The sequence below is a fragment of the Chiloscyllium plagiosum genome, chromosome 11, assembly GCF_004010195.1.
Source record: "Chiloscyllium plagiosum isolate BGI_BamShark_2017 chromosome 11, ASM401019v2, whole genome shotgun sequence".
In the NCBI taxonomy this organism is placed as follows: domain Eukaryota; kingdom Metazoa; phylum Chordata; class Chondrichthyes; order Orectolobiformes; family Hemiscylliidae; genus Chiloscyllium; species Chiloscyllium plagiosum.
This window is the reverse complement of record NC_057720.1, coordinates 28,275,772-28,297,022: the sequence shown is the minus strand read 5'-3', so window position 1 is coordinate 28,297,022 and position 21,251 is coordinate 28,275,772. Positions and strand designations below refer to the sequence as shown.

At 42.2% G+C, this 21,251-nt stretch overlaps 1 protein-coding gene across 7 annotated transcripts in view; it reads right to left on the bottom strand.

Moving 5' to 3' along the window:
- The window catches only part of LOC122554242 (CMP-N-acetylneuraminate-beta-1,4-galactoside alpha-2,3-sialyltransferase-like), a 627,037-nt gene that overhangs the window by 164,481 nt on the left and 441,305 nt on the right, over positions 1 to 21,251 (bottom strand). For all 7 annotated transcript variants that reach the window (XM_043698962.1, XM_043698961.1, XM_043698960.1 and 4 more), the window contains one exon: positions 6,736 to 6,799. In XM_043698962.1, the coding sequence (XP_043554897.1) occupies positions 6,736 to 6,799 (64 nt within the window). The remainder of the gene's footprint in view (positions 1 to 6,735; positions 6,800 to 21,251) is intronic.

Genomic DNA, 21,251 nt, shown 5'->3' with positions numbered 1-21,251 from the left:
GGACCAAAACTGGACATAGTACTCCAAATGGGGCCTAACCAGAGCTTTATAAAGTCTTAGTGGTACATCTCTGCTTTTATATTCCAACCCTCTTGAGATAAGAGACAACATTGCATTCGCTTTCTTAATCACGGGCTCAACCTGCATGTTTACCTTTAGAGAATCCTGGACTAGCACTCCCAGATCCCTTTGTGCTTTGGCTTTATTAATTTTCTCACCATTTAGAAAGTAGTCTATGTTTTTATTCTTTTTGCCAAAGTGCAAGACCTCGCACTTGCTCACGTTAAATTCCATCAGCCATTTCCTGGACCACTCTCCCCACCTGTCTAGATCCTTCTGTAGCCTCCCCACTTCCTCAGTACTACCTTCCTGTCCACCTAACTTCGTATCATCGGCAAACTTCGCTAGAATTCCCCCGGTTCCCTCATCCAAATCATTAATATATATTGCGAACAGCTGTGGCCCCAGCACCGAACCCTGCGGGACACCGCTCGTCACCGGCTGGCATTCTGAAAAAGAACCTTTTATCCCAACTCTCTGCCTTCTGTTAGACAGCCAATCCTCAATTCATCCCAGCAGCTCACCTCGAACACCATGGGCCCTCACCTTGCTCAGCAGCCTCCCGTGTGGCACCTTATCAAAGGTCTTTTGAAAGTCTAGATAGACCACATCCACTGGGTTTCCCTGGTCTAACCTACTTGTTACCTCTTCAAAAAATTCCAACAGGTTTGTCAGGCATGACCTCCCTTTACTAAATCTATGTTGACTTGTTCTAATCAGACTCTGCTCTTCCAAGAATTTAGAAACATTATCCTTAATGATGGATTCTAGAATTTTACCAACAACCGAGGTTAAGCTGATTGGCCTATAATTTTCCATCTTTTGCCTTGATCCTTTCTTGAACAAGGGGGTTACAACAGCCATCTTCCAATCATCTGGGACCTTTCCTGACTCCAGTGACTCTTGAAAGATCTCAACCAATGCCTCTGCTATTTCCTCAGCCACCTCTCTCAGAACTCTAGGGTGTTTCCCATCGGGGCCAGGAGATTTATCAATTTTAAGATTTTTTAACTTTTCTAGCACTATCTCTTTCGTAATGGCAACCATATTCAACTCAGCCCCGTGACACCCTTTAATTTTTGGGATATTACTCATGTCTTCCACTGTGAAGACTGACGCAAAGTACTTGTTAAGTTCTCCTGCTATTTCCTTATCTCCCATCACTCGGCTTCCTGCATCAGTTTGAAGTGGCCCAATGTCTACTTTTGCCTGTTGTTTGTTTCTTATGTACTGAAAGAAACTTTTACTATTGTTTCTAATATTACTGGCTAGCCTACCTTCATATTTGATCCTCTCATTTCTTATTACACTCTTTGTTATCCTCTGTTTGCTTTTGTATCCTTCCCAATCTTCTGATTTCCTACTGTTCTTAGCCACTTTATAGGATCTCTCTTTTTCTTTAATACATTTCCTGACTTCCTTTGTCAGCCAAGGTTGTCTAATCCCTCCCCGGTTAATCTTTCTTTTCTTGGGAATTAACCTCTGTACAGTGTCCTCAATTATACCTATAAACTCCTGCCATTTTTGCTCTACTGTCTTCCCGGTTAGCCTCTGCTTCCAGTCTATTTTAGTCAGTTCCTCTCTCATGCCCTCATAATTACCTTTATTCAACTGCAACATCATTACATCCGATTTTGCCTTCTCCCTTTCAAACTCCAGACTGAACTCTATCATATTATGGTCGCTACTTCCTAAGGGTTCCCTTATTTTAAGATCTTTTATAGAGTCTGGTTCATTGCAAAGCACTAGGTCCAGAATAGCCTGCTCTCTTGTGGGCTCCATGACAAGCTGTTCCAAAAAGCCATCCTGTAAGCATTCCATGAATTCCCTTTCTTTAGGTCCACTAGCAACATTATTTACCCAGTCCACCTGCATATTGAAGTCTCCCATGATCAATGTAACCTTGCCTTTCTGACATTCCTTCTCTATTTCCCGGTACATGTTGCGTCCCTGGTCCTGACCACTGTTAGGAGGTCTATACACAACTCCAATTATGGTTTTTTTGCCTTTGTGGTTCCTCAATTCCACCCACACAGACTCCACATCATCCGACGCTGTGTCATTCAATACCATAGATTTAATTTTGTTCTCAACTAACAAGGCAACCCCACCCCCTCTGCCCACCTCCCTGTCTTTTCGATAAGTTGAAAAACCATGGAGGTTTAACTGCCAGTCCTGACCCCCCTGTAACCAAGTCTCTGTGATGCCTACTATATCATAATCATTCACTATTATCTGTGCCATTAGTTCATCGGCTTTGTTATGAATGCTACGAGCATTCAGGTAAAGTGCCTTAATGCTAACTTCCTTATCATTAGAGATGTTGGTAGTCATATGTCCTAAGTTATCCTTGCTTTTTACTGTATTCTCAGTCTGCCTCAATTTTAAATCCGCCTGGAAACATGCTATCCTGCTGCTTATCTTGCCATTTACCTCCATACTCCCTGTCCATTTCACTTCCCCTTCCCCCCAACTCAGAAGTTTAAAGTCCTACTGACCACCCTATTTATCCTCTTCGCTAGAACATTGGTACCTGATCGGTTCAGGTGGAGACCGTCCCAACGGTACAGATCCCCCCTGTTCCAAAACTGATGCCAATGCCCCATGAAGTGGATGCCAATGCCCCATGAAAGGCTTCCAGATAGGTCATTTCCGCACTTGGCATCCTTCTTCCTACATCCAGGATTGTCAGCCCTGAGTTTAAATATAATTTGCTCCACAAATTGAAAATCTAACGTTTAGATAGACATTTTAAGAAATTGAATTCAGAGACTCACAAATTCTTGTGACTGCATATATGATGAACGAACCAAAATCAATGCTTTATACATGACAATAAGGAGCTTGTCCCATATTATTTTCTTTGATACAACTAAAGTCAACATTCTTTCAAAAGATATCAGAATCTCCAGGAAAAAAAACTCTCAAGGTGGTAACAGCAAATTTATGGTTATCTAGTGGTATTCAATGGGTTGGTTGAAGATGTCACACAACTATTTGATAATTACTGAGGAATAATACACAGGGATTGACTTGTCATTGCCACATAATATTAATGGATATCGATATATTCATCGGTACACTATGTTTGATGTAGGGGCATATTAAGGAATGCAACTTGGGAAAACCTGAAAGTCAAATAGCTGCTTTGCGGTCAGAGATAACTGAAAGTAATCAAAATTAAAACTGAGCAACATTTCAAAATTAATAAAGTTGTAAGGTATACAACTTAGTGACTTTTGAGAAGATTTGTAGTTCATATGTTCTGGGTGTAAATTTGCTCGCCGAGCTGGAAGGTTTGTTTTCAGCCGAACTTGGTAACATCATCAGTGAGCATCCAGTGAAGCACTGGTTTTCTGTCCCGCTCTCTATTTATATGTCTTGGTTTCTTAGGGTGGGTGATATCATTTCAAGTTGTTTTTCTCAGAGAATGGTAGATGGGGTCCAAATTGATGTGTTTATTAATGGAGTTCCGGTTAGAATTCCATGCTTCTAGGAACTTTCGTGCGTGTCTGTTTAGCTTGTCCTAGGATGGATGTGTTATCCCAGTCAAAATGGTGTCCTTCTTCCTTTGTATGTGTTTTTGTAGCTAGTTAATGTTCATGTATCCTGGTGGCTAGTTTTCTGCCTGCTTGTCTGATGTACTTTTGTTACAGTCCTTGTATGGTATTTTGTAAATGCCATTTGTTTTGCTGGTTGTTTGTGTAGGGCCTTATAGGTTCATTAGCCACTGTTTAAATGTGTTGATAGGTTTGTGGGCTACCATGATGCCAAGACGTCTGATAGTTTGGAAGTTATTTCAGAAATGTCGTTGATATAAGGTAATGTGGCTAGAGTTTCTGGGTGTGCTTTGTCTGCTTGTTTGGGCTTGTTATTGAGAAATTGGTGTCTACTGGCTATCCATTCTTCTTGTATAGGAATATTTCTTCTGCTCTTGGTAGTCTCTGTGTGCTGCTGCTTGCTGAAATAATGTCCTGATGCAGCTCCATTTGTGGGTGTTGCTTCTGTAGTTAAGTATGTGGTCTGTGTCTTGTTTCCCTGTACATGCATGGTTTGAAGCTCCCCATTAACTGTTCACTCTGCTCTGACATCTAGGAATGGGCGTTTGTTGTCATTCTCCTCCTCTTTTGTGAATTTTGTGCCAGTAAGGATATTGTTCATGGTGTTGTAGGTTCCCTATATTTGTTCTGTTTTGTGATGACAAAGGTGTCATCCATGTAGCAGACCCAAAGTTTAGGTTGGATAGTTGGGAGGGCTGTTTGTTCGAGCCTCTGCGTTACTGCTTCTGCTAGGAACCCTGATACTAGTCATTCCCATGGGTGTTCTGTCGACTTGCTTGTCGGGTCTTGCTATTGAAATTGAAATGGGTGATAAGGCACAGGCCAACTAGCTTGATTATGTTATCTTTGCAGATGAAGTCTGATGTTTGTGTCTTTGGTTCTTCTAGTAGTGCAACCAGTGTTTCTTTGGCCAGGTTGATGTTAATTGATGTGCACAGGGCTCTCACATCAAAGGAGACCATTATTTCATCCTCTTCTATCTTTATGTCTTTGATGATGTTCAGGAATTCTTGGGCAGAGCGAACAGTCAATGGGGAGCTTCAAACCAGCGTATACAGGAAAACACCACACATAGACCAAATAACTACAGAAACAATCATCCCAACACACACAAACGGAGCTGCATCAGGACATTATTTCAGCGAGCAACAACACACTACAGCACCCAGGAACTAGGAAGAGCAGGAGAAAAATACCTGTACTGCGTATTCAAAAAGAATGGATACCCAATAAATACAGGGAGACAGTGAGGTCTGCAGATGCTGGGGAGTGTGTGTTGCTGGAAAAGCACAGCAGGTCAGGCAGCATCCAAGGAGCAGGAAAATCGACTTTTTGGGCCTGACCCTTCCTCATTCCTGCTCCTCAGATGCTGCCTGACCTGGTTTCATTTTCCAACACACTCTCAACCCAATAAGTACAGTCCACCAATTTCTCAACAAAACGCCCAAACAAGCAGACAGAACGTGCCCAGAAACATTAGCCACATTACCTTACATCAACGACATTTCTGAAATGACTTCCAAACTATCAGACGTCTTGGCATCATGGTAGCCCACAAACCTACCAACACACTTAAACAGTGGCTAATGAACCTAAAAGGCCCAATACAAACCACCAGCAAAACAAATGGCATTTACAAATAACCATGCAAGGAATGTAAGAAATAGTAGATCAAACAAGCAGGCAGAAAACTAGCCACCAGGATACATGAACATTAACTAGCCACAAAAAGATATGATCCACTATCACTAGTATCCTTACATACAGATAAAGGAGGACACCGTTTTGACTGGGACAACACATCCATCCTAGGACAAGCTAAACAGAGACACACGAGAATTCGTAGAAGCATGGCATTCTAACTGGAGCTCCACCAATAAACACATTGATTTGGACTCCATCAACCATCTTCTGAGAAAAAGAACTGGAAATGATATCATCCACTCTAAGAAACCAAGACAGAAATAGAAAGCAGGACATGACACCAATGCTTCACCGGAGGCTCACTGGTGATGTTACCTAGTATGGTGACGAAACCTCTGAAAATGAACCTTCCAGCTCAGTGCACAAACCGAGGTATAAAGTTTCTTAAAATGAAAAAACACTAATATAAATTTTTGAACATCTTCTCACACACAGAAAAACATCAAGTAGCTTCACAGCAAGGTAGACAATAAGCTTCAACATGTAGGACGGAGAAAAAGAAAAGATGGACGGAGAGGTAAAAGCAGTTTAAGAAGGTTTTCAAAATAAAGAAGGAAGGGAAGGATAAAGATGCCAAGAAAAAGGAAGGAAAAGGGCCTGGGTGAAGAAGCAGTTACTGATAGTGGAACTAAAAATATATAGTAAGGCTGAATGCATGAATATAATGCTGGAGGAATAATCACAGAGGTAAAGAGTGACTCTCTTTCGAAACTTAAAGGAAAGAATTACTATCTTAACGACAGTGTTTTCAACCAAGATTGTGATCAGAGCTTTGTAAGGATAGGGGTGTATATTGTAGAACAAGTTAAATGCAGTCAGTGCATTTTGATTGAGTCATAGCTTCGGGAATATATTCAACAGATTACTTTATGAACACTGACACAAATTATGTATTCCTGATGGACAATACGCAATGAAAAAGTTATGCTGATGCATGTCTCTAAGGCGTTTTTTTAACCCTTTAACTTTAGTACTGAATGAAAAGACCTGTGACTTCCAGAGCCATAAATAAACCACTTATCTGACATCTCTGAAGTCCATTCAAATTTACTGCTAATTTCTTAAATCAGACCATGCATAAGGAACAAATTACCATCATATCAGAGTAGCTGCAAAAAGATAGGGAAAATTTATTGACATCCTAAGGAATCTAACCAGTGTCTGAAGCCAGAATATGTATAAAATATGAACCTTTGTTTGGAAACACTCAACATGAAAGTCACTGGGCATGCCTATCAGCCATGGAAACAACTGTGACCTATCAATATCAAAATAATTGCTTCTCAGCTGTTAGTGGAAATTTGAGGTTGCTTATTTCAAACATTTTGCGAGAACTGCCTCGTCTCGGAAATAATTTATATTTCCCTTAAAAGTATAGTTGCACTGTTCCTTTCTATATTCTTGTACCTACCTGTCCAGATATGAAGTCAAAGTGTAGTGCTTAGTTATCCCCAGAATCTTCTGTATAACTGACTCTGTAAAAACAAAAATGACAGAAAACCAAATTCAGCAAAAGCAGCAGCTTTTATTATGCATTTTGTCTATCCCTTTCTAAATATTCCAGATTAAAGAATAAAATCACAGAACTGATGTATTGAATTTCAAACTTATTTCCCCTCAAAACAAGAGGGATGTTCTGATGTTATTCTTCAATGACAACACAGTGCTGCAGTTTTTCTGTTCACCCTCATGTTATACAAACCAATACACCCCACCAAGTTAGTTCAAATAATGACAGCTGCATGATCTGTTCAGACTGCGAATTCTTCCAAAACCTCATCAAAAAACTACTCAAGAAACTTCCAGGTTAAAATACATTGGCAAGACAGTAATTTCACATGTCTAATACGATATTAAAATATACTAACAGGTGAGGATACAGACATGGGTAAGAGTACAGGAAGACAGATGGTGTATTTTTAGGATTTCAATTAACCTTTCTGCCTCGGTTAGTTTATTGATCACGAAATACAAGAAAATTATAACACATAACATACAGCAAGCAATACAGCACAGGAATGAGTTCTTTGGCCCAGATGTTGTGCCGAACATGACGCCAAATTAAACTATTTCCTTCTGCCTAATCATGGACCATATGCCTCCATTCCTTGCATGTAACTGCCTCCACCACCACCAGTCCTCTGGCAGCACATTCCAGATACCTAACACTCTGAGTAAAACCTTGCCCCTCGCAACTCCTTTGAATTTTCCCCCTCTCACCTTAAATGATTCCCCTCTAGTATTAGACATTTTAACTCTAGGAACAAGATTCTGACTGTCAGCTCTATCGAAGCATCACATAATTTTATTGATGTCTATGAAGTCTCTCCTTAGTCTCGAAATGTCTATCAAGTCTCCCCTCAGTCTCAGTGATCCAGATAAAACAACCCTAGTTTTTCTAGCCTCTCCTTATAGCTCATACAAATTTTTACATTTGTAAGAATTGTAATCTAATACTTCAATTAAGAAACCAGGTTAGACTACACCAATCAATTTTCTAATACGCTGCAAAACTGGCATTATAAACTAATTTGCAGCACTGCACTGTAATTGTCAGCCCTTCTGCACTCAGCACTGAAGCAATGTACTTAGCCCTGAACTTGGAAAAAGCTACCCACAAAGACTGACATCTGTAGTAGCGTGGATTTCATCTTTACTAACATCAATTTGAAAGGTGGCACCAAGTCAATGTGATTGCCAAGCATCTGACAACTGTGACACCATTAAGCAGAATAAACAGCCTCAACATATTCCCAGGTAACAAATCAGGAAGTTTGGAATTGCTAGCAGAAAAAAGATATTTGGATGTAGACATATGAAGCTAAAATATCACTGACTTCTTAATGCCTTTTGTTAAGCTGGAAGACATTAGAATAAATAATCACAGGAATAATATGTCTTCTACATCATAAGTCACACCATACAAGTTGAACCCATTTTTCAAAGCTCAAAAATAATGTTTTTGCAAATACTCAGTATTTACATTTCCTCCTCAATATGCTAGAATACGATGAATAGTTTTGTGCTCCTTGTCAAAGGAAAGATATATTGGCATTGGAGGCAGTCCAGTAAATATTCATTCGGCTGATACAAAGTGTGGAAGGACCATCTTAACAGGAGAGGTTGAGTAGATTGGGCCTATACTAATTGGAGTATAGAAGAATGAGATGTAACCCATTGAAACATACAAAATTTTGACAGGGTATTGATCAGTGGTGTGCTACAAGGATCAGTATTGGGTCCAATGCTTTTTGTCATTTATATAAAGGACTTGAATGTGAAAATAGGAGGTATAGTTAGTAAATTTGCAGATGACACCAAAATTGGAATTGTTGTGGACAGTGAAGAAGGTTACCTCAGATTACAACAGGATCTTGATCAGATGGGTCAATGGGCCAAGGAGTAGTAGATGGAGTTTAATTTAGATAAATGTGAGATGCTACATTTTGGAAAGGGCAGGATTTTAACATTTAATGGTAAGGTCCTGTGGAGTGTTGCTGAACAAAGAAACCTTAGAGTGCAGGTTCCTAATTCCTTGAAAGTGGAGTCACAGGCAGAAAGGACAGTGAAGAAGGCATTTAGTACACTTTCCTTTATTGACCAGAGTACTGAGCTAGGAGTTGGAAGGTCATGTTGCGACTGTACAGGACATTGGCTAGGTCATTTTTGGAATATTGTGTGCAATTCTGGTCTGCCTCCTATCGGAAAGATGTTGTGAAAAATGAAAGGGTTCAGATAAGATTTACAAGGGTGATGCCAGGGTTGGAGGGATTGAATTATTGGAAGTGGCTGTATGGGCTGGGGCTGTTTTCCCTGGAATGTCAAAGACTTAGGTAAGATCTTATAGAGTTTTATAAAACCACGAGGGGCATGGATAAGGTAAATAGACAAGGTCTTTTCCCTGGATTGGAGGAGTCCATAACTAGAGGACATAGCTTTAGGGTGAGAGGGCAAGTTTTAAAAGGGACCTAAGGGGCAACTTTTACATGCAGAGAGTAGTGCGTGTATGGAATGAGCTGCCAGAGGAAGTGGGGGAGGCTGGTACAATTACAACATTTAAAAGGCATTTAAGATGGGTATATGAATAGGAAGGGTTTAGAGGGATATGGGCCAAGTGCTGGCAAATGGGACTAGACTAATTCAGGATATCTGGTCAGCAAGGACAAGTTGGACTGAAGGGTCTGTTTCCATGCTGTACAGCTCTAACGACTCTATGTGGAATGATTATTTCCTCACGTGGGAGAGTCTTGGACTAGACGGTATAATCTCAGAACAAAGGGTCACCCATTTAAGACAGGAATGAGGAGGAATTTCTTCTCTCAGACGGTTGTTAAAGTATGGAATTCCTTACAGTGGAGGACTGTTGAGGCTGTCATTAAATATATTCTAAGTTGAGCTAGACAGATTTTTCATTAGTAAGAGAATAAAGGGTAATGAAGAAAAGGCAGGAAAGTGGTGTTGAGAATTATCAGATCATTCATGATCTCATTCAATGGTGGAGCACACTTGATCTGAATCGCTTACTTTTGCTCCGACACATTATGGCCTTATGAACCATTGGCCTGCTAGCAATGGAGGAGTGGGGCACATTCTGGAATGTAAGTTTGCAAACTGTGTTTAAGTACAGTTCTGCTGCTAACGGTCCATAGCACCTCACGGATGCCTAGCCTTGAGTTGCAAGATTTTTTCAAAATCTGTTCCATTTAGCACAGTAAGTGCCATACAACACAACGGAGGATATTCTCAATGTGAAGAGTTCCGTGGCAAGTAACTTACCTCCAAACTCCCCTGCAAGACACAAGTCATGATTGTGAAAGGACTGTGAGATTATGCTGTCTGGTCCCAGACTCACCCACATGAGGAAACCTTTCCACATCTACCATGTTAAAATTTGGAATGTTTCAATAAAGTTACATCTCATTCTTCTATATTCCAATAGGTATAGGCCCAAGCTACTCAACCTCTCCTGTTAAGACAGTTCTTCCAAACTTAGAATCAGCCTATTGAATTTTCACTGGACTGCCTCCAATGCTATTATATTTTTCCTTTGATAAGGACAACAAAACTATCTATCGTATTCCAGCATATTGAGGAGGAAATGTAAATGCTGGTGGCTTGGATAAGTGTGGCACACATAGAACTCAAGAATTTCAATATCATCCAGAATAAAGTAGCTCACTTGAGTGGTGAACCTGTGGAATTCACTATCTTAGAAAGCTGTCAACGCCAAAACATTGTACGATTTCAAGAAGGAGATGGATTTGGACTTGGGGCTGGTGAGTTCTAAGGATATGGGGTGAAAATAGGCACAGGCTATCGAGTTGGATAATCTGTCATGATCATAATGAGTGAAGGAGCAGGTTCGAAGGAGAAAATGGGCTACTCCTGCTCTTATTTAACAAAGAGACATTAACAAAATGATTAAAGAGACGCTAGCAATGATGGCCTGCTTCTGTGCTGAAACCATTCTATGATTTTATGAGGGGGTCGTGTGGCATAGTGGTCATGTACCTATCTCTGCGTTAGGAGGCCCAGGTTCAGGTCCAACCTGATCCAGAGCTATATAATAACATCTTTGATCAAGATGATTGCAAAATATCCCTATGATTTTAAGATACCCTTGTCCTCCAACAGGATACAATAAAGCTGGTAGCCATGATGTGGTTGCAGGAGTTGGGCTGGGGCGGTCAAGGTCAGAAGTCACACAACACCAGGTTATAATCCAACAGGTTTACATGAAATCACAAGCTTTCAGAGTTCTGCTACTTTGTCACTTCACCTGACGAAGGAGTATACTCCGAAAGCTTGTACTTTCAAACAAACCTGTTGGATTATAATCTGGTGTCGTGTGACATCTGACCATACAATAAAGCTCAAAGAAGTTCTTGTGGCACAGTGGTACTTTTCCCACTTTGGGCCAGAACGTCTCGATTAAGGTCCTATGTGCCCAGGCGATGTATTGTAACATGTCTGAACAGGTTTATTAAAAACTGTAATGATAATTAAATACAAATGGTATATAGGAGAAAATGAAGACTGCAGATCCTGAAGATCAGAGTCGAGAGTATGGTGTTGGAAAAGCACAGCAGGTGAGGCAGCATCCGAGGAGCAGCAGAATTGACATGATGGGCATAAGCCCCTCATCAGAAATGAAGGCTTATGCCCAAAATGTCAATTTTCCTGCTCCTCGGATGCTGCCTGACTTGCTGTGCTTTTCCAATACCACACTCTCGACCCAAATGATATATAGTTAACATACAGATTGGCAAGGTCTTCAAGGTTCAGTTGGATGAATTTGTTAAACCAAAAATCAGTGAAAATCAATGAGTGTGATAAGCTTGGAATTTGGTAGAGGTTTGAGAAGATACTAGGCAGGAAACTAGTAAAACAAATTAGAGCAATTGGTTGGGAGAGGATACTAAATTAGTATGGATTGAAAATTAGTTAAAAAGACAGGAAACAGGAATAAACAAATCATTTTCAGGAAAGCAGATTGTTAGTCCTGGGTTTCAGCAAGGATCATTGCCTAGACATAATGTATATACATAATTTAGATTTGGAGACCAAATATAATATTTCCAAATTTGCGGATGAGTCAAAACTGGGTGGGAGTAGGAGTTGTGAGGATACAGTTAGGAGGCTTCAAGGGACTTGGAAAGGCGAAATGAATGGACAAATACAAAACAGAATATGACATTAATAAGTGTGAACTTGTCTATGTTGGTAGAAGCAAAACAGAAAGATAACATATTTCTTAAATGGTGAGAGATTGGTAAATACTAATGTCCAAGGAACCTGAGTATTATTGCTCATGAATAACTACAAATTGCCACACAAGTGCAGCAAGCCATCAGGAAGTCAAATGGTAAGTTGGCCTTTATCCCATCTGTGTTGAGGCAATTATATACAGTCTTAGTGAGACCTCTCCTGGAGTATTGTGTACATTTTGATCCTCTGATCTAAGGATGGACATTTTACAAGGAGATTGCTTTACAAGGAGAAATTGAGAAAACTTGGCCCTTATTCACTTGAGTTTTAAGAATAAAGGGTGATTTCACTCTTAAAAAATTCTTACAGGGCATGACAGGGTGGATGTGGATATTTCTTCTCGCTGATGAGTTGGAACCTGGGGAGTCTCAGAAATAGGAGTAGACCATTTAAGACTACATGAGAAGGAATTTTTAAAAATTGTAATGGAGAATTTTTGTATTTCTATGACTCCAGGTAGCTGTGAAAGCTCAATCATGGAGCGCGTTCAATACAGAAGTCACTAGATTTCTGAATACTAATAATATCAACGAGTATGGAGATTGTATGAAAAAGTGGTGTTGAAGTAAATGATCAGAAATATGCTAATTGAACAGCAGAGCAGTATCGATAAGCTGAATGGCCTGTGCATGCTCCTGTGCTTGTAAAAAAGAGAACAAAGGAATAATTTTTAACAAATCTAATGGCCCGGAAATTCCCACATTCAAATAATCATTTCTATAGACCTTGTGGAAATTGATACATGCCGTAGAAATTACCATCCATCTGGAATCCTCTTAAAATGTTAACCAGCCTCAGATACTTTAGAGGACTTTGACTCAAATAAGCTTATTAGTTATCAGGAAAAGATACAATATGAAAAATCTACTGTAACTTCTTGGTTACTATTAAAGTGAACCCTTGACTCATCACTGATCTTAACAACTACAAATCTCCTTTCTTGGATACCTGACACCCCGATCCATTCCCACTGGAACAGACACACTCGTCTTCCTGACCCAACAGCAAGTACCCCTGGACCGACGACAACAACTCAACCCTGCCAGACAAAGCATCTTTCCTCAGACAAACACCTTGACCTACCATAAGAGTTCAACCACTTACATGGTGCCTTATGCTCTTAACACACTTGCCCACACCACCCCCACACCTCACCCAAGTGCCCCTCAACCCCTCACCAATCTGTCCCCAACCACTTCTCTACTTTGTACCCTAACTCTTCAACACCTAAGTGTAATCCTATCCTATGTCCTCCACACCCAATTGCAATCCTACCTCCCTCACCCACAAAACTGCCATCCTATATCCCACCAACCACCGTCCCTCCAACACACACACACACACACACACACGTGTCATTCTACCCACCTCACTTACCTTATTTTTACACCTTGGCTATCAAACTGCCAACTGACATTTAAACTACAGAACATGAGCATTTACATTTGCCAATGAGGACTTAGTTTCCATTGTGATTATTCCTGAACACTGGTCTCCACCCCTTCACGAAACGTGGGTCCTGTCCAGGAAATTCCATCGTGGAATTGATCAAAAAGTAGGATTTTTTTTTTAAAATGTCTGAACAGTAGGGTTTCCAACCTTGATTGGAATTTGAGCCAATATTAATCCAGGATCATGCTATTAACCAAGCATTAACTTTAAATTTCTCTATTAAGTTCAAAAGAGAGGGAGAAAGCTAAAATATTCACTCATCGTACCTTTGATGGCCCTTAAATTCATACTGAATAAATCAGGAACAGACCTAACAAAACATTGAGTCTCATATGGAGTAGGAAATCTCAGTCCACTTTGGATTTTTGTTAAGACTAAAATAGACTCCATAAATCTATATTGATGTGAAGCCAACCACATTGTAAATTACTGGTAAACTTGGTACCAATTTTCTTTTAATCCATTCTTGGTTGCACGACTTCTGTTTATTTTGGTCAGGCTCCAACTACATACTTTATTCAGTTTCAGGCATCAAACCTCAGGAGCATAAGAAACAGAAGACGGAGGACATACAGTCGCACCAACGTGTTCAGCAATCATGGCCTTAACCTCATTTTCCAGCATGCTCTGCATGTTGCTAGATTCCATGAGACAACAAAAACCTGTTCATCTCAACCTTGAATGACATTTGATGACAGGGCATACAAAGCCCTCTGGGGTGGACAATTTCAAAGATTCACAAACCCTTTGAGTGAAGAAATGTTTTCTCATATCAGTTCTAAATTAGTAACCTTTTACCCTAAGGTTATGCCCCGGCATATATGACTTTCACCTCCAGGGCAAACAACCTTAGTGTCTACTCTGTCAAGTCTGTTCAAAATCATCTCACTTTCAAAGAGAATAACTTCCATTCTTCTAAACTCCAAAGAGTATATGCCCAATTTACTCAGCCTCTCATCCCAAGTGCCCGAGGCCTAGTGACCTTTCATTGCAACATATCAAATACAAATATATTGTTCCTCCTAGAGACTAAAACTACACACACAACTCCACGTGTTTTACCAAAGCACAGTACAAATTTCTTTTTTTTTATTATTGATTAGATTAGATTACTTACAGTGTGGAAACAGGCCCTTCGGCCCAACAAGTCCACACCGACCCGCCGAAGCGAAAGCCACCCACACCCCTACATTTACCCCTTACCTAACACTACGGGCAATTTAGTATAGCCAATTCACCTGGCCCTGCACATCTTTGGACTGTGGGAGGAAACCGGAGCACCCGGAGGAAACCCACGCAGACACGGGGAGAACGTGCAAACTCCACACAGTTAGTCGCCTGAGGCGGGAATTGAACCCGGGTCTCTGGCGCTGTGAGGCAGCAGTGCTAACCACTGTGCCACCGTGCCACCCATGTTCTTGTATTCCAACCATCCTGCAATAAAGGCTAATAAGCCTTCCTACATGCTTTTTGCACATGCACACTAATTTTCTACATTTTCAATGGAGTAAAGCTAAATTTCTCTGATGTTCACATTTAAAAGTTTCAAGCTATTAAAAAAATATTGTTTTTATTAATTGCAATGTAAATGCAAACACACAAATACAATATATTCAAACTGTGAACTTGTCATTCATTCACTTAACGAGTCTATATCTTGTGGAATCTCTTTGTTCCCTACTCAAAACTTAAATACAGAGAGAGATGTTTCCACTGGTAAGAGAACAGAGGATGCACGGGTACAGCCTCAAACCCTTTAGGACTGAGAAGAGGGGGAGTTTCTTCAGCCAAAGGATACCGAGTCTGTGGAACTCATTGCCACAGAAGGCTGTGAAGGCCAGGTCATTCAGTGCATTTAAGACAGAGACAGACAGGTTCTTGATTAGAATCATAGAACCCATACATAGTGGAAGCAGGCCATTCAGCCCATCAAGTCCATACTGACCCTTGGAAGAACATCCCACCCAGACCCATCCCCCTATCCTATCCCGTTTAATCCTGCATAAATTGTAGCTAATCCACATATCCTAGGTGGATAGAATCAAACCCAGGTCCCTGGTGCTTTGAGGCAGCAGTGCTAACCACAGAGCCAGCATGCCAGGTTCTGCTTCTTTGTAATGACCGACTGAATATTTTAGATTAGATTAGATTACTTACAGTGTGGAAACAGGCCCTTCGGCCCAACAAGTCCACACCGACCCGCCGAAGCGCAACCCACCGGAGCGAACCCACCCATACCCCTACATTTACCCCTTTAACCTAACACTACGGGCAATTTAGCATGGCCAATTCACCTGACCCGCACATTTTTGGATTGTGGGAGGAAACCGGAGCACTCGGAGGAAACCCACGCAGACACGGGGAGAACGTGCAAACTCCACACAGTCAGTCGCCTGAGTCGGGAATTGAACCCGGGTCTCTGGCGCTGTGAGGCAGCAGTGCTAACCACTGTGCCACCGTGCCGCCCACTATTTTGAGAGTAACAGTCTCCTATTATAGCTTGTTACTAAAAAAGACTTGGTGGAAATCAGGACAATCAAAATTCTTCTTCAAACATGATAAAAAGCACCAATTATTCAGATCTAAGAAGACTTCAACAGTTGCTTAAGTCAGGGGAACAAGGGTTATGGGCTGAAGAAATAGGGTTGACAAATATATCAGTCATGATCAAACGACAGAGAAGACTCAATGGGCCGATTGGGTTAATCTTGGTTCTATATCTTACTGTCGATATTCTCATCTAGCTTTCTAATTATCAGCCAAGTGATATATTACTTTTGGATTATTTGTCCAAATGCAAGTTTTCTTTCAAGTCATTCTGATTTGATTTGGGACGATTTCACCATTTCTTCATAGTTGCTAGAATCCTAGAATTCTCTTCCTAATAGCACCATGGATGTTCCTACACTCTAAGGACAGCAGCAGTCTGAGAAGACAGCTCACCGCCACCTTCTGCAGAGCAATTAGGAACAGGCAATAAATGCTGGCTTAGCCAGTGATACACACATTCCCTTGAACAAATAAGTTTTTAAAAAAAATCCTTTTGAGATGGCTAAAGAAAGACAAAAAATGAAAAAGGAAGCAGAATTATGGTCAAGCTGAAATTTAAAGAAAGCACTGGGATGCCATGGTTGACATGGCTCAGATTGTCTGAGATGACATTTCCAGGGTTGAGAGACTAAGGTGAGTGATGTCACAGATTAAAAAAAGGTCTGTGCAATTTGCAATATGTGATATCTGAAGCATTGTGTAAATTAAATCTTGCTGATCTTGCTAATCAGCTTCTGCTTATTTGTAATGATGCACTGAACATTCTGAGTGTAACAGTCTCCCATTGTAGCCCATTAATAAAAAAGACTTCATGGAAATACAGTATTTCCTCACTGATAATCAAAATCCCTGTTCGAACATAATAAAAAGCACCAATTATAGGGAAATAAAAAGACATCAATAGTTTTTTTAAAAGGAAGAACTGACATTTACACATTTTTAGGTCTTCAAATCTTCTTAAGTGCCTGTCAATATGAACATCAGCATTTTCAGTAGAGTCTAAAGTCAACAGATCAACTAGTCAGGTTTAATTGAAATTGATCTAAGGCATTTTTCAGATAAGAGAGGGGTTTCTGCAATTTGCCCAGGGGTACCCCACCTTAACCCAGTCGCAACCTTCCAACTCGGCAGCGCCGCTGGAACACTGACCGCCTCAACCTGTCACCTACTCCAACCTCTCACTCTCACAATGCACAGCCCTCCACTCCTTCCGCTCCAACCCCAAACTCACCATCAAACCAGCGGACAAGGTGGAGGGGACGGTATTTGTTTGGCACACTGACCCCTACTCCGCTGAAGCCAGACGCCAACTTGAAGAAACCTCCTCCTATTGCCCCCTTGTTCACGACCTCACCTCCCATCATCTCCCAGATCGTAAACAACCTCATCACCTCAGGGGATCTCCCACCCTTAGTTCGGGAACCTTGCACCGCCCGATTCTACCTCCTACACAAGATCCACAAGCCTGACTAACCCAGCCGAGCCATTGTCTTGGCCTGCTCCTGCCCCACCAAACTCATCTCCACATACCTTGATATTGCCCTGGTCCAGAAACTCCAGACATATGTTCGGTACACCACCCATGCCCTCCTTCACCTCCAAGACTTTTGTTTCCTTGGCCCCCAACACCTCAACGTCACCATGGACATTTAGTCCCTATATACCTCCATCCGCCATGAAAAGGGTCTCCAAGCCCTGCGTTTCTTCCTCTTCCAACCAGTACACTTCCACTGACACTTTCATTCGTTTGGTTGAACGAGTTTTCATCCTCAATAATTTCTCCTTTTAATCCTCCCACTTCCTCCAGACAAAAGGGGTAGCCATGGGCACCAGCATGGACCCCAGCTATGCCTGTCTTTTTGTCGGTTATGTGGAACAGTCCATCTTCCGTAGTTACACCGGCACCACTCCCCACCTTTTCCTCCGCTACATTGATGGCTGCATTGGCGCTACTTCATGCTCCCATGAGGAGGTTGAACAGTTCATCAACTTCACTAACACATTCCATTCCAACCTTAAATTCACCTGGACCATCTCAGACACCTCCCCCCACTTCCTGAACCTCTCCATCTCCATCAACGGTGACCAACTCAACACTGACGACATCTTCTACAAACCCACCAACTCTCATAGCTATCTGGACTACACCACCTCTCACCCTGCCTCCTGTACAAACGCTGTCCCTTATTCCCAATTCCTCTACATCCATTGCAGCTGCTCCAGGGAGGACCAATTCCACCACAGAACACACCAATGGCCTCCTTCTTTAAAGACTGCAATTTCCCCTCCCATGTGGTCAAAGATGCCCTCCAGCACATCTCATCAACTTCTTGCACCTCCACCCTCGAACTCCACCATCTCCAACGGCATTAAGGACAGAACCCTCGGTCCTCACCTTCTACCCCTCCAACCTCTGTATACATTGCATCATCCTCCGCCATTTCTGCCACCTACAAACGGACCCCACCACCAGGAGATATATTTCCCTCCCCACCCCTATCCACTTTTCCACAAAGACGGTTCCCTCCATGACTCCCTCATCAGGTCCACATTCCTCCCTCCTCTCCTTGCACCTTCTCCTGCCACTGCAGGAATTGCAAAGCCTGCGCCCATTCCTCCCCCTCACCTTTGTCCAGGGCCCCAAAGGAGCCTGCCACATCCAAAGTTTCACCTGCACTTCCACTGTATCCATTGCTCCCGATGTGGTCTTCTCTACATTGGGGAAACAGGATGTCTACTCATAGAGTGCTTCAGAGAACATCTCCAGGACACCCACACCAATCAACCTCACCGGCTGTGGCTGAACACTTCAACTCCCCTTCCTACTCCAGCAAGGACATGCAGGTCCTGGGCCTCCTCCATCGCCACTCCCTAACCACTTGACTCCTGGAGGAAGAACACCTTATCTTCTGCCTCAGGACCCTCCAACCCCACTGCATCAATTTGGATTTCACCAGTTTCCTCATTGCCCCTCGCCTCACCTTATTCCACTTCCAACCTTCCAACTCAGCACCGCCCTCATGACCTGTCCTACATGTGCATCTTCCTTCCCACCGATCTGCTCCACCCTCCTTTCCGACCTATCACCTTCACCCCTACCTCCAACAACCTATTGCACTCTTAGCTACCTTCCCCCGAGCCCCACTCTCCTCCCATTTGTCTCACCACCCCACCGGCTCACAGCCTCATCCCTAATGAAGGGCTGTTGCCCGAAGCATCAATTCTCCTGCTCCTCAGGCGCTGCCTGACCTGCTGCGCTTTTCCAGCACCACATTGTCAACTCTAATCTCCAGCAGTCCTCACTTTCACCTGCTTTGAATAGAATCCAAGTTCATGATGTTAGAGGTGTAAAAGGCATTATAATAGTGTGACTCAGTTCTATAATGTAATTGCATTGTTTAGTTATTGATTAAGAGCCCATTCAGGAAATACTGTCAGCACCTGGTAGAATAGGACAAGTAATTGCTATTGTGTGATGATCCATTTTGCTCTTCATTGAAAGTGATAACTACAGATGTTTCCTGTGCTACACCAGTATATTGCACAATTTTACTTGAATGCACTGACCAGAGGAAACCGGAGACAATACTGTAAATACAAAGATGTGAATTGTTCTAGTTTACAACTGGGGTAACAATGGGCTGTTCCTCTTGACAGCGCAGTGCTGACAGAATGATCTGGCACATTTGCCAGTGTCTCCATTTGAATACTGTAGAACCCAGCATAAGATGAAAAATAGAAAAAATAATTTTAGCATGCTCCAAAGATACTGGGAAGCTCAGAAATTTTCAAAATGGAGCTACATTTTCCGAAGCCAGAAATCAGTACAGCTTGGTCAATGTACTGTTTAAATTTGCTAAAATCCTGTTTAAAAACAATACTTCTGTCCTTTTTGGGAATCATATATGTCTTTTCTTAATTCCATTTTTAATTTTGGACAGCTCAAGTTTCCTGCTTGTAATCAGTAATCATTTTAAATAAACTTTGAATTAAAGATGACAAAATAATTAATTACTTCTGTCATCCTTTTGTTATTGATCAGATTACATTACAGTGTGGAAACAGGCCCTTCGGCCCAACAAGTCCACACCGACCTGCCGAAGCGCAACCCACCCATAACCTAACACTACGGGCAATTTAGCATGGCCAATTCACCTGACTTGCACATCTTTTGGATTGTGGGAGGAAACCGGAGCACCCGGAGGAAACCCACGCAGACACGGGGAGAATGTGCAAACTCCACACAGTCAGTCGCCTGAGGCGGGAATTGAACCCGGGTCTCAGGCGCTGTGAGGCAGCAGTGCCACCATGCCGCCCCTTATTGTTGTGCTGAGAATGAAACATTCAAAAATAACTCTAGAAATACCAGACGTACCAATGAAACTGCTAGTAGGGTGCAACCGACCTCAAAAGTGCTCTTACGCGGTGCCGATCAATAAACCTTTTCTAAGGTGTTACAGAAAGATTGATGTTGGAGCACAATCTATTGTAGTTCTTTGAGGTTCAAATACTTTTGCAATATTGAAGTTCAAGACGGTTGGTTCTTCATGGTGCATAAAGTTGCAAAGGACCCACTCTGTACTACATCCTCAGGAGAATTCATACTCTCAACAAACTGTATTTCAATTCCATCTCAAACATCAAAAACTGTAAGTACAACAAACTTTTATCTACCCACCTCCATAACCAGCGCTCCTCAAACATTCCAGAAGATTCCCCTGGCCTCGGAAACTACTCAAACGCCATGAGCCATGCGGCTGGTGTAGCTGCCACCCCCCCACGCTGATTGATGATGTCACTTCCGCCCCCATCATGGCCACTCCCACAACCACTTCCAACCCTCACAATTCCTCATGCATCACACGTGACATCACTTCCGCCCCTCACATCATCGCTGATGCCACATGTTCAGTGACTTCAGCCACCCCCACTGCCGTGGTCACCACCACTTCCGCCCCCACCAGCGCCACTCACCTGCATTCTGCTGACACGCCCCCCACAGACCCCACTGTCACTATCCCCACCCCCCAGAACCCCAAGGGGAACACTACCCCTACTCATGACTCTACCCCCATTCCCCCCACCATCACACCCACTCCAGGTACTGGCTCCGACCCCACTCCCAGCTCTACACCTACACCAGCTCCCGGCTCCCAG